General features: G+C 38.6%; 3 protein-coding genes across 3 annotated transcripts; 2 read left to right on the top strand and 1 right to left on the bottom strand.

Moving 5' to 3' along the window:
• The first annotated feature begins 1817 nt into the window (after nt 1-1817).
• On the top strand, nt 1818-5505 carry LOC103945510 (RNA polymerase sigma factor sigD, chloroplastic). Its single transcript, XM_009356084.3, has 5 exons — nt 1818-2396; nt 3573-3803; nt 3879-4019; nt 4803-5003; nt 5147-5505. The coding sequence occupies exons 1-5, from the start codon at nt 1944-1946 to the stop codon at nt 5423-5425; spliced, it is 1305 nt and encodes a 434-aa protein (XP_009354359.2). The 5' UTR covers nt 1818-1943; the 3' UTR covers nt 5426-5505.
• Nucleotides 5506-6086: 581 nt separating this feature from the next.
• On the bottom strand, nt 6087-8465 carry LOC103945508. Its single transcript, XM_018647026.2, has 5 exons — nt 8113-8465; nt 7202-7279; nt 6914-7013; nt 6551-6693; nt 6087-6401 (listed from the first exon to the last, which is right to left on the bottom strand). Exons 1-5 carry the CDS (start codon nt 8422-8424, stop codon nt 6198-6200), a joined length of 837 nt encoding a protein of 278 aa, XP_018502542.2. The 5' UTR covers nt 8425-8465; the 3' UTR covers nt 6087-6197.
• A 750-nt stretch (nt 8466-9215) lies between these two features.
• On the top strand, nt 9216-12373 carry LOC125470721 (receptor-like protein EIX1). The gene is given in 4 exon segments (XM_048570183.1): nt 9216-10682; nt 10684-11468; nt 11609-12012; nt 12015-12373. Coding segments are annotated over 4 exon segments (2922 nt in total). The 5' UTR covers nt 9216-9305; the 3' UTR covers nt 12371-12373.
• Nucleotides 12374-14171: the final 1798 nt, after the last annotated feature.

The following is a 14171-nucleotide window of genomic DNA, read 5'->3' as shown; positions in this document are numbered from 1 at the left end:
ATAAACCTTAATTACTGGAAAGGAGGAATCTTTGAAAGGGAAGCTCACCACTGCCATCATAGAGCTTGAGCACATAGGGTGTCAGAGGCTGAAAACAAAAGCCCAAAAAACAAAAATCCAAGGTCTCCTGAAATTGAATACAAAACCAAATTAAGCACTCATGTGACATCCCACATTACTCATTGGAGTGATCCTTAAATATATATTCTCATCCCTACCTAGCACGAGGCCTTTTGGAAGTTCACTGGCTTCGAGTTCCGTAGGAACTCCGAGGTTGAGCGAGAAGGGGGCTAGAGCAATCCCATGATGGGTGACTCACTGAGAAGTTCCCAAAAATAAAACCGTGAGGGAATGGTAAACCCAAAGCGGACAATATCGTGCTACGGTGGTGGAGCGGGCCCAGGAAGTGATCCGTCCTGGGCCGGGATGTGACAATTTGGTATCAAAGCCTAACCCTGATCGTGGTGCGCCGACGAGGACGTCGGGTCCCTAAAAGGGATGGATTGTGACATCCCACATCGTCCAGGAAAGTGATCCTTGAATGTATATTCCCATCCCCACCTAACACGAGGCCTTTTGGGAGCTCTATGGCTTCGGGTTCTGTAGGAACTTCGAAGTTGAGCGAGAAGGGGCTAGAGCAATCCCATGATGGGTGACCCACTGGGAAGTTGCTCGTGAGTTCCCAAAAACAAAACCGTGAAGAAATGGTAAGCCCAAAACGGACAATATTATGCTACGGTGATGGAACGAGCCCGAAAAGTGATCCGTCCTTGACCGGAATGTGACAACTCACATGTAGAATCGGAGCCTACAAACAAAACCCCAAAATCACAAAAAGGAAATTTGATCACAAAATCCAGTTGTAAATCCAAAATCACAAAAAAGAAATTCAAACAAAACAAAACCCCCAGATGATATCGATATTGTTCTGATAACAACAGAAATCCCAAGACCAAGAAAGCCGTAAATCTCACCAGGAAACATGAGCTTTTCTAGGTAAAATTTTCTTCGAATCAAACTCAAAACCCAAAGAAAATTCTACTATTGGTTGGTTTTTCACCAAGAAACTTCTATTGGTTCGTTGGTAGCTTGTGAGAAAAAGAACACAAGGTTTCAAAGTGAGAGAAGCCAAGAGCGACAGAAGGCGAGTTCAAGAGAGAAGTGGAAGTCTAGAGGTTGTAGACAAAGCAGACTTCTCGACGATGATGGACGCGTGGCTAGCGTTGATAAACACGTAATTTCACTATACCAAGAGAAAAAAAAGAACATAATGGTTGAGGGTATTTCCGCCATTTCACTGTTCATTAACAATGAAAAACAATACCAAGAAACTGAGTTTTAGTATATGTATAATATGTGCTAGGCCTTTTCTTTTGAAAACTATATATATATATCAACTGGCATTTCGGCCTCTTCTAACCATCATTGTGTGATTTATCAACATCAATGATCTAACCAGGCGTGACTAATAAAATACAGTTCAAAATTTGCCATCAACCACCACGCGTGGTAAGCCTACTATTACTCTAAAATAGAGTAAAATGAAAACTAATGAAAATGATTTGAAAACTTTGAGTTTTAACAAAAATGAAAAAATAAAAGGTAAAATAAATAATACCAAGATTAGCTTTTTACTGTAGATATATGATTTTTCGTTAAACTACTAATAACTTTTCATTAAAGTTCCTAAAAGAAAATCAAATAACATAAATAAACATAAATAAGCAGAAAAAAAAAAAAAAAAAAGTTGGACATAATTTGAAACCGATGATCGAGATTGAATTCAATGATATCCACAGGTAGCAAAAATTTAGCACCGGACGGACTGAGGCCTCTATCCTCTCTGTCTGTCCGTTGGACTGACATGGCAAAACACACAAATATCTCTCCAGAAAGAAAAATCCACTCCTCACACTTCACTCCTTGTACTCTCTGTAATCTGTATGGCCATCACCAGCAGCATATGTTCATCACCAAACCAATCTCCAACCCTCCCAACACTTCCACTCAAAACCCACCACCCTCTCCAACTGCACTTCCCTCCACTCTCTTCCTCTTCCTCCTCCAAATTTGGCGCCAGTTTGGTCTCCAATGACGCATTGGTAGTTGCAGCTGCGGCTGAGGCGCTGGCGCTGGCCCGGGCTGCTGTAGAGGCGGCCAGAGATGCTGCAGCGGCGAGGGATGAGATTGTGAAGGCTTGGAGTTGTAGGGAGAGTGGGAATGGGAGTGGTGGGTTGGTGATGAGGAGGAAGAGGAGGAGGAAAAGGAGAAGAGGTTTGGAGGGTTTGGATGAGGAGAGGGAGAGGGGCGTTGGAGATGGAAAGTTGTCGTTTGGGTTGGTGAGATGTGGGCATCTGAGCTCAAAAGAAGAAGCAGAATGCTGTCTAAGTCTCAAGGTACTATAATTCTCCTTGATTCTTTGTATAGCAAATTTGTACTAGTATTCCGAGAATGGTTAGTTTTATACAAAAAACGTTCATGCTATGTTTCGATATGGGATTTGAAAGTACTAAGCGGTATAGGACTAAATTAGTTAAAAATGCACCGCAAAAAGATTTGGTGGATGATTTTGAAATGAGTAAATACAACGTGTTTAAAGGGATTTTCAAATGGCTACTTGAATGGAGTCGTCATTTGTGAATCCTTGTTTGCGCATTTCAAATCCCTTCATCTAGTGTTTTGCGATTCATTTGTAACTAATTTACCTCAAATGTTCGGTACTTGGAAATTCCTCATTCAAACATAGCTTACAACGCGGCCCAATTAAAGAAAAAGCCCATGAGTCAGCCAGCTGCCATGTTCTAACTGATTCTTACAGCACGAACTTCCGTTAGAGTCTCTTCTGTTGAAAAGTAGGGTGTTTTTTGAAGTATTGGACTTGAAGTGTTTTTCTCTAAGGTGTAAAGTAGTTATGTGCTTATATGTGAAAAGCCTAACTGCCATTTACTCTGTCGTATAAATAATTGATGGGTGTTCTTCTACTTCTCGATTTAGACAGCATATTGCGCATCATTATTTGTTCCGATTGAGTTTGGAGAATGATTGGTTGGTTTCAATATTTGAGTTCATCAATTCTTGCCAAGTTCAAGAGCATTATTTAAGAAATGGAGTTTTGCTATGGGTTACATTTTGTAAATTCGTTTACGTGCTTGCCTTTCTTGTATCTCATCTTCGTATTATAAGAAATTCTCACCTCTAGGCATTCGTACAACTGAACATATACTTTTTAATGCTAGAGGACACTATAATGTTTCTTCAACTGTACAGTTCGATGTTGTATATGATGATCACTACAGTTAGCAACATTCTCACCTCTAGTTTTAATTTTCTTCCTATCCACTGCTCCTTGTAAATGATGCAACTAACATGATTCAATTGGTGGCCATTGCATAAACCTTAAAAAAAGTTTAAGTTTCTGCTAATCTTTATACTTCGGTTCACATGATTTTCCTTTCGTTTTCAAATGCAATTACTAGAACCAGCTTTAGTTGGAACCGTGTTTTGTTTTAGAACAGTTCTCAAATTACTTCTTGCAGAGTTTTGTAATCTGTGTATGGCCTTTAATAACACAGGAGGGAGCAAGACTAGAATCACGAAGATTAAGAGTCATAGAAGCTGAAGAGCAGGAGCCTACCTCAAAGCAGTTAGCCAAGGCAATGGGAATGAAGACGAGAAGTATAGATAACGTGCTTTGTAAGAAAAGAGAGTCACAAGAAAGAATCATCAGGAGCTACCGGGGACTCATTGTCTCTGTTGCCAGCAGTTATCAAGGCAAAGGATTAAGCTTTCAAGACCTCATTCAGGTTCCTACACCTTTTTTACTCCTGTCCAACACTTTCCGTAAGTTGCTCCATGAAACTAAGTATCTATTTATGCAGGAAGGGAGCATTGGGCTACTTCGAGGGGCAGAGAAGTTTGATCATGAGCGAGGATGTAAATTATCAACGTACGTCTACTGGTGGATCAGGCAAGCTATTATCAGAGCCCTAGACAAGAAGTCTAGAATAATCAGATTACCAGTGAGAAGCTAACCTAATTAACCATTGTTCTTAAACAGTTGGATTTAGTTCTTTTTGTTAGACACTGCTTCCGCTTTTTTACTGAGGTTGCCTAATCACTGAGCTGCAGATTTTATGTTAGTGATGTAATTAATTAGTTAGTTCTATGGGTCTCGGATTAGTGTTTATTGGTTTTCTGATGCAAAGAGGAAGTTCGGCAATTCAAGTTTTGCACCACATTCACGACTACGTTCAATGTCTCTTAATTGGAAATGGGGACTACTTCTTGAATGAAAACAGCACATTTCCTGCGTTGCATTTCAATGGAAAGTTCTAATGCTGGGGTAGGATATAGTAAACCAGGTCTTGTCAGCCCAAAGTTTTCTCGAGAATTTGCGCCTTTGCTTCTAGCTTACTGTATATATCAGTTGGTGTGTCAAAACCATGGTACGTCTGAGAAGAAAAAATTATTGATTGTTAAAGCAATTTTTATCAGCCATGACTATAATTTTTATCAGCCATGACTATACTTGTTAGCGTAATTTGTTTGAAATTTTTTCGTCAAGATTGTTCTACTGTCAAAGGTGAATTTTATTGAATATAGATGATGAGGTTAGCTTTCAGCTGGAGATGCTCTTTTGGCGTATACATCGTGTTAAAACTTGTTTGAGATGATTTAGATAGTAAATTTTTATCAAAATGAGTTCCTTTCCTTGCATATATTTTATACAACTCTTGCGAGATAACCTGGTAGAATTGCATTGATTGAAAGATTACAGAAGTATGGTTAGTTTATTTCTGCAGGTAAACGTGTGCGGTATGATGGCAAAAATCACAAAAGCTAAAAATTCCTTCAACCAAAGAATACAGCGACTGCCTACATATGATGAAATCGCTCAAGAGGTTAATGTGCATGCTGCAACAGTAAAGCTTGTTAGCGAGAGGAGCAGACCGCCAATTTCATTGGATAGAGTGGTAACTGTTCGGGGTTGCATGTCACTGCAGGTCTGTTTCTTGAATCTTATTTCCACTTTAGTGAATGTTTGCTTTCATGGCTATGCGCCATTAGCAGCTCAAACGATTGTGGAAGGTGTATCAGTTACGCTTCATTAGTTGATCTTAATTTATTAGTTCGCATTCTACTGCAGGAGATCATGCAAGGGCCAGAGGAGATGATGCCAGAAAAGATGCTTACAAAACAGCTAATGAAGCAAGAGGTCAAGAAGCTTCTCAAGACGCTGAGTGATAGAGAAGCATATGTGTTGAGATTACACTTTGGGCTACACGGAGAGACCCCAAAGTCCTTTGAGGAGATAGGAAGACTGTTAAAGCTTTCGAGGGAGAGGGTTCGACAGATTAATGGAATTGCCTTATCAAAGTTAAAGCAGACTAGTACATTCAACAATCTAAAATTGTATATTGTATAGTTTTTTCGATGAACAAAATATTAAGATGGAGAAAGGTAAATAGCATAACGAGAAAAGATGCAGTTGCATTTTTTGTTGCATCAGTAATTCTTTTCATAAACTCCCAGCGCGGTAACAATTCCACCAGATATTGGTGTTACAAGCAACATCTAGCTATAAACTTTGAATATTTTTTGTTTTTTGAAGCAAAACCAAAACAGCCTTCTAGCTGGCTCACACGAGACACCCTTGTGTGTAAGGCCAGTTGAAAATCATGACTACATGCGTCGTTGGATATAGGAGAAGGTAAGAAGCAAGTGATGCTTTGCGAGCTGCCAGAGTTCATTTGCACTTTTGCAGTTTCGTAGTTTATCCATGGAACATATGCTCAACTTGGTATGGCATATTGTTGCAGAACCATCGCGGAGTCAAATGTTCGAAGTTACGAGTGAAGTTATACATTTGTACCGCACCAGATAAGTTATCATCTAACACTGGAGAATATCTACTTAAATTCCACCAAGACATTTTGAGATAAATGGTTAATTTTGGACAAATTGGTGGAAGAGTCTACCTTGCCGTTTTTCATGCTTAAAGATAACGGTAAGAACTAGGAAGTGTTATCTGATCTTCATAAGTTGCTTGCATCTAATGTGGAGTGTCAGGTGAGTAATAGCAGTCGAGATCAAAATAGCAGAACTTTGATTTCAATTCGGAAGACGTATATTCACTTGAAGCTGTAAGCTAAACGTCACGTTAAACCCTATACATAATGTGTTTGAAAGCCTTATCCTTACTTGTGTAGATTATGAAGGACGTACAGAGAAGCAGAAGACAGGAAAATACAGACAGAATAGCTCAATAGATCCAAACCGGTGGTTATCTGCACCATCTTGCTCCGCTCAAACATCTTTACCAGAAGAATCATGACAATTACGTGCCCCACTTTCGTCTTCAGTTCATCGAGTGAGCTAATTTTCATCCATTTAGGTCTCTCCTGAAAAACCAGCATCTAGTTAACTTGGCAGTGTTCAAAAAATAAAATAAGACAGATTAGTTCTGATGTAATAAGACTGTGTTAGCATCTATTAATAATTTAATACCTCGGTGCAGGTTTAAGCCAATGCATACGGGAAGTAAAATTACCTTCATAGCAAACATCCCGAACAAAGAAGATCCCTTTAGAGCGCGATCATCAATGGAAGGCACATCATTAGGGACATTGCTGATAAATAATCCGTAAAGTCCCATGCCAAATATTAACATGACAGTCCCAGCAAGGTAAACATCTGCATCATACGTCATTGCATCAACATACAGACTATAATAACAAAAATAAACATAGAAATATGGACATCATACGATGAGTTTTACCCTGTTAAGAAAGGAGGGACTTCTGCTGCTTACACAGAAGTCACGACATTTGACATGTATTTTGTAAGCATTTGAAAGCATATTCAAGAAACAGAAACATAGAGCAATTCTAGAAAGAGGATTCTGAAATTATACCAATAGCTTCAACAAGTCGGAGAACCATATGTCCAGTGTGATTCCCTTTGACACAACTAGTCCAATAAACTTTAAACGCATCCATTATATAAACACAACCCTGCAGATTTGAATGTAGTATGAGTGTGTACGGATACAGTCATACATTATGTGTAGCACAGAGATTATAGTTGAAATCGCAATCAGAGCCTGAATTTATATTTTCATGGTCGAAGACCTCATAGAAAGAAAATATTTCTTCTCCTTGGTACTTAAGTAAGAATATAAAATATGATAGAGAGAAATTACATTGAGAAAGCACAACAGTGAACCAGCCAACGAACCTCCAACAGCAAACAGTGCCAAAAACCGGAAGTCAAATATTGTCTGTTCAACAATGGACACATAAAGAACGCTTAGAACATATTGTTAGACGCAAAAAATTTCTAAACAGAGAAGAAACTGCACAACTTTCTTAATTATTGACAGTTGGCACCTATAACAAAAAACAGAATCGACCATGAGGTAAATGAGATTTTGTTGTGTCCTAGCCATCCTTAGTTTAAGATAGGTTGTTTATACGCGCTAGACCGCTTACAAATTACCATTGCCATTGAATTCTTTTAAGCTTTGAAAGAGATTGCCTCCAAAGTGTTTGAACAAAACTACTACATTTGCATCAGTAGCTCTAACTTACTGATTCTTCTTATTGCTCAGCAGCAATCTGTCAATTATCAAAAAAATCACAACCAAGTCCTCCAAGCTATTCAAACCCCTCCCCTGTCATTTTAATTTTAATCAAAGTGCAAGAAATTCTTTAGAGAGTTGATGAACTCCAGCATTACATAAAAAACGTAACACAAGCTATGGCGGAACAAAGACACACAATAAAAAGCTCCGGTCACCAAAATTAAGAAAAGGCCACATTACTAAATGGCCGATTGATAATCATTTCGTTTTCAGTTTTCACTTGTTTTGAAAACTGAAAACGATATGGTATTAAACAGCCCTAAGTTAAGAAGAGCCTCCTCTGCAACTAGAAGGGTTTTTCTTTTCTGTATTTTAAGAAGAGCCTCCTCTGCAACTAGAGGAAAATTCACTCTTTTAGTCACATCCAAATTCCAAAAGTTCCAATATTCCCATGGATCTCTGAACATTTATACCAAGTAATCATTACTAAGCAAGAACAGTGACTGAAACACAAATTAAAATTCAGTTACCCTTTCAATGGAAGACTCAGCGGAACGGGCAAACCGAACAAAGGGGTTGCCGTTGGCAAGGGCGTAATTGAAGCCCACCGGCTCCGGGGGTCTTGACGACGCACCATTCAAAGGGTCTGGTGAAGTTTCGGAGGAGGAGGACACTGCGGTTTGATTTGGGGCCGTTGATTTTGATTCCGGAGACGGTGGGGAGCTCAGAGAAGAAGCAGTGATGGAATGAGAGAAGCGCTTAGAGCTGTTCGACGGCCTGATGGGACGGATTGCCGCCGAGATGGAGAGGGTTGAGGTGGAGATAGAAGTGAAGAGAGCCATTATGGAGAGAGAGAGAGAGAGAGAGAGAGAGAGAGATTTTAGTTGGAGTGCTGAGAATTTTCTGTGACTTTAGTTGGCGGGTAGTAACGGTAATTTGGGAACGTAAGTGACCTTCACGCGTGTTACGGGAGCGTGGGACTTTTGGGCTGCTACTGCATGGACGGTGGAGGGAAAACTGAAAAGTCGTCATCCGCACAGCACACAAAACGGGCCTTCTTGTTGGTCCGTGCTTAATCTTCACGTGAAAATACTTTTCCAAATCAACTATAATTTTTTGTACAAATTTAAGTTAGATTAGTTGGTTAAAGATAATGGGTTGCCGTCCCTTGCACCTTACTTTAATTTCCCTTCTTTGTAAATAGATTAGTTTAGAATATCATTTTTGTCGAAAAATATGCAGTTTTCTTATAGTTCATAATTTTCTTTTATTGAGTGTTATTTTTTTAACAAGCATGCATTGACTTGGTTAATTTCCAGGCAGGCCTGCATAATTTAATAGTCGGGAATGATGAGAAACTTGTTGCATCAAGCCAATACTAAGAGAAAACTGATTGGTCCAGAAAGAGTTCACCATTTATTTTTAATTTAAGGATAAGGACAGCGTTTAATATGTTCTAAGAATGTGATTATTATAAGGGCATACATTGATTTCTGGGGAACTGGTTTGAATGTTCCTTGCAGTTAAATGTTTTTATGTTGAATTATTTTCTCTGGTCTTACCATGAACCTTCACTTTTCTTAACTCTTCTGAAGAAAGCGAAATTAGTTTTCTTTCTTCGCACGCAAGCGAAGATTATATATCAGAAACATCATCATTGTTCATGGTTCATAGTGTTTGGTTATTGAGAGTCTGAGACTTTGAGTTTACAGAATCATTCACAATGCTTCATCCACTCTTGCTGCTTCTCTTCTTCTTGATAAACCATTTTTCTTGTGGTGGTAATGCTCGTTTGATAGGTTGCCTAGAAAGTGAGAGAGAGGCTCTCATTGACTTCAAAAAGGGTCTTGAAGATCCTGAAAACCGGCTTTCATCATGGAAAGGAAGCAACTGCTGCAAATGGCGGGGGATACACTGTCATAATACAACTGGAGCTGTTCTAACAGTTGATCTCCATAACCCACATCCACAGGGTTCTCCAAGCAGGTACGGATTCTGGAACCTTAGTGGTGAAATTAGTCCATCGCTGAAAATGCTCGAGTCCTTGAGGCATTTAGACTTGAGTTTCAATACATTTAATGGAATTCCAATACCAGAATTTTTCGGATCCCTGAAGAATTTGCAGTATCTAAACCTGTCATATGCTGGGTTTAGTGGTAGAATTCTCCCAAATTTAGGGAACCTCTCTAGCTTGCAGTTTCTTGATGTGTCCCTTAATTTTATATCTGTTGATAACCTTGAATGGGTGACTGGTCTAGTATCTATGGAGTATCTCAATATGAATGAAGCTGATCTTTCAATGGTAGGACCGGACTGGATTCCAAAGCTTAATAAACTCTTCTTCTTAACTGAATTGCATATGTCAAGATGTGGCTTATCCGGTTTTATTCCCTCTCTCACTGTAGTCAATTTCACTTCACTTTCTGTAGTCGAACTTGATATTAACAGCTTCATGTCAGATATACCTAATTGGCTTGTCAATATCAGTAGTCTTGAAACTCTCAGTAGCAGCTGTGGCTTGCATGGAAGGATTCCGCTTGGTTTCAGGAAACTTTCGAGATTAAAGTCTATTGATCTTTCTGAGAATGAAAATCTAACGGCAAGTTGCTCTCAGCTTTTCAGAGCAGGATGGGAAAAGATAGAAGTTATTATTCTAGCTTCCAGTAAATTACATGGTAAACTTCCTGCTTCCATTGGCAACATGACAGCTCTCACTTATTTTGATCTTTTTAACAACAATGTGGAGGGTGGGATTCCAAGCTCTATAGGTGAACTTTGCAACCTCCAGTTTTTCCGCTTATCAGGCAATTACCTAACAGGAACTTTACCTGAAGTTCTGCGAATGAGAACCTGCAAAACTAGCAGTCCACTACCTAGCCTGCAGCACTTGGATTTGTCTATCAATCGATTGGTGGGTAAATTGCCAGAATGGTTAGGTCAGCTTGAGAATCTCATCAAGCTAAGTCTGTTCGGGAACTCCCTCTATGGTCCCATCCCTTCTACATTGGGATCATTAACGAATATTTCTCTGCTAGATCTTGGATATAATAAACTAAATGGGACTCTCCCAGATAGTTTAGGGAAACTTTCTGAGTTGTCTCGTGTTGGATGTTTCTTCCAATCATTTGACAGGTGTTGTAACCGAAACACATTTTTCGCAGCCTAGTAAGTTGAAAATCTTGCTTTTGTCTTCCAACTCTTTAACATTAAACGTCAGTTCAAATTGGATCCCCCCTTTTCTAGTCCGAAATCTTGATCTAGGGTCATGCCATTTGGGTCCTTCGTTTCCTGCTTGGTTAAGATCCCAAAAGGAGGTCGAGTTTCTAGATTTCTCAAATGCCAGCATTTCAGGTTCCATTCCAAACTGGTTTTGGGAAATCTCATCGAACCTCTCACTGTTAAATATCTCATTCAATCAATTAGGAGGGCAGGTCCCAAATCCTTTTAATGCTGCTCCCTATGCAGATATTGATTTGAGCTTCAACTTCTTTGAAGGACCGATTCCTTTTCCGATTGCTGATATCGAGTTACTAGATTTATCCAACAATGTATTTTCAGGTCATATCCCAAAGGCCATAGGGGAAACCATACCAAACATGATCTTCCTCTCTCTTTCGGGAAACCAACTAACAGGTGAAATCCCTGCTTCTATAGGCAAAATTTTGCTTCTTGAAGTTATCGATTTTTCAAATAACAGATTAAGTGGAAGCATTCCTTCTACCATAGCAAACTGTTCCTTTCTGAAGGTTTTAGACCTTAGCAAGAACAATCTATCTGGAAACATTCCAAGCTTATTAGGTCAGCTAAGTCTGCTTCAAACAATGCACTTAAGCGACAACAAACTCTCTGGACAGCTCCCACAAGCCTTGCAGAATTTGTCAAGTTTGTAGACACTGGATATTGGAAACAACATGCTAACAGGAAGTATTCCCCCATGGATCGGGAAAGGTTTTGAGTATTTGAGAATTTTGAGGTTAAGGTCAAATGCATTTTTCGGAGAACTTCCATCATGCTATCAAATTTAAGTTCATTGCATGTCCTGGACCTTGCAGAAAATCAACTGAATGGAAGCATTCCAGCTAGTTTTGGAGATTTCAAAGCAATGGCACAAGTGAAAAACACAAACCGTTATATATTCTATGGGAAGTACAGGGGTGTTTACTATGAAGAAAACTTGATTGTGAAATTAAAAGGCTCGCCTCAAAAATACACCAAGTTGCTCTTCCTCGTAATCAGCATAGACGTCTCTGGAAATCAATTGAGTGGAGATATTCCCGAAGAAATAACTAATTTGGCTGGTTTGATTGCTCTGGATTTATCCAGAAACCACATAAGCGGTCACATTCTTGAAGGCATTTCAAAGTTGAACCAGTTACAGTCACTTGATCTTTCAAGCAACAGGCTTACAGGTCCGATTCCTCAAAGTTTGTCTTACTATCATTCCTGGGGTATCTGAATCTGTCAAACAATGACTTCACCGGTAGGATCCCATACACAGGGCAATCAACAACTTTCGATGCGCCAGCTTTTGCTGGAAATCCAGGCCTCTGTGGTGCTCCTTTTCTTGTAAGCTGCCCAGATGATGATCCGGATAAGGGAAAGACTCCGAAGGATGATGGTGATGGCAACGATTTCATTGACAAGTGGTTTTATTTGAGTGTCGGATTGGGATTTGCATCGGGTGTTCTGGTTCCTTTCTTTATTTTAGCTATCAGAAAATCTTGGAGTGATGCTTATTTTCGGTTTGCGGATCAAGTTTTAGAGAGAATATCAGAATGTCATGCCTGAGAATCAGAGGACCAGGTACGATCACTTGAGCTAAAAAAGCATTTTATATTTTATACTGCTATGTACTATAGTATCATCCATTACATTTTTGGTACGTAGAACTTTCACCTTTCGGGTACCTAAATTTGTCAAGCAATGAGCTTTCTGGTAAGGATCGTATATATGCAGCTCACTTGACAACTTTTAATGAATCCTCTTATCGTTGAAATCCAGGCCTTTGTGGTCCTCCTCCTGTCGCAAGCTGTCCAGGAGATCGTGACAACGAAAGGATTTTGGAGGACGATGGTGGTGACAACGACTTCATCGATAAGTGATATTATTTTAGTGTTGGACTGGCTTTTGCAGCAAGCAGAAAGTCTTGGAGTGATGCATATTTCTCCTTCGTCGATAAGGTTTCAGAAAGAATGTGTCATGCTTGAGAAACAGGAGAGGAGTGCATCACAGGACCAGGCACTGTCAACTGTTGCAAATTTCTTTGTTATTGTGTGGTGTTTGTGATATTTTACTCTTTATGTACCATTTGAAGACTTTGGTGAATAATAGTGGATTGTCTATCAATATATTTTTCTTAGTATACATATTTATTTCAGAAATATACACTTTACAATTCAAACTTGCAAATCTAGACCAAGTTGGTTAGAGTTGTGTGTTTTACTTTTTTAGACCAAATTTGAACCATTTTCACGTAGTTTAAATGAATTTAGTGTAAATTATTCTAACGTTTGTCCAAAAAAAAAAGAAAGAAAAGAGAACTCAATCAAGATATGAAGAATCTAACAACTTAAATAGTGTCGTAATCTCATAAAAAGGATGGAGCTAAACCATTTTAGTTCATCCACAGTTTGAAGTTTGAATTGAAGAATATGGATGTCATATATTTTTAACAAGTTATTTGTTGATCAAATACTTACACATAACTAATTGTAGTAAAAACAAATTGAAAATGTGATGAACCTAATGTTATAGACATAACATTCTTACAATCGAACGCGCGGATCAATTTATAGTGAAGCTTTTTTTTCTTTTGACAAACTATATAGCTTTGGTGGGATAAATTGTTAGTTGTTAGGTGAAGGGGATCAGTGAGGACCGACCTTGCATAAGAGTGCAGAGGTATGATTGCAGAAGATTTAAGAATTTCTATGTAACATTTAGGAACAAGAAAGTTCAATCGGATGACGAAAGACACGAGAGAGAACGCGAGCTGAGAGACGAGAGAGCAACACCATGGCTGGGAGGAAGCACTCATCAAGTTTTTAGATTTTAATTGCGCCCTTCTGCTTTTGTACGATAAAGAGAGAAACGAAAGTAAGTTTGGAATTTCATAAAATTCATTTAATGGGCACCTTGTTTTGGGGGAAAAAAGCAAAATTTTTAAAGTTTGTTTTTACTGCTTTAGCTTTTTGGTTTTTTTCACTTAAAATTATGTAGAAGTTAATTATAGATGTTTACCAAATACATTTTAGACCTATATTTTTTTGATAACCACTTTTTTTTTTTAATTTTAGTTGTACCAAACTGGTACTTAGCATTATTGCAAACCATGACTTCTTGGTGTTTACTAATACATAGTAACAAAACCAAAAAGTATTTTTTTTTTGTCGAACAGATAAAAAGTATGCGGGTCTCACATTACAGTACATAATCTAGACCGAAAAGATAAAGAATTATTCAATATCTGCAAAATCATAAAGTAGATTGATTAGCAATAGTTGATCTATTTTCAAATTTTTTCTGCCTATTATTGCCTTTCAACCTATTTATTACTTCTCCAGTTCAAAAATAATAAAAAATTAAGGCA

The sequence above is a fragment of a genome, unplaced genomic scaffold, assembly GCF_019419815.1.
Source record: "Pyrus x bretschneideri cultivar Hongxiangsu unplaced genomic scaffold, Pyrus_bretschneideri_v1 Contig52, whole genome shotgun sequence".
Lineage (NCBI taxonomy): Eukaryota > Viridiplantae > Streptophyta > Magnoliopsida > Rosales > Rosaceae > Pyrus > Pyrus x bretschneideri.
The sequence above is the reverse complement of the archived record's forward strand: the minus strand, read 5'-3'. Positions and strand labels throughout refer to the sequence as shown.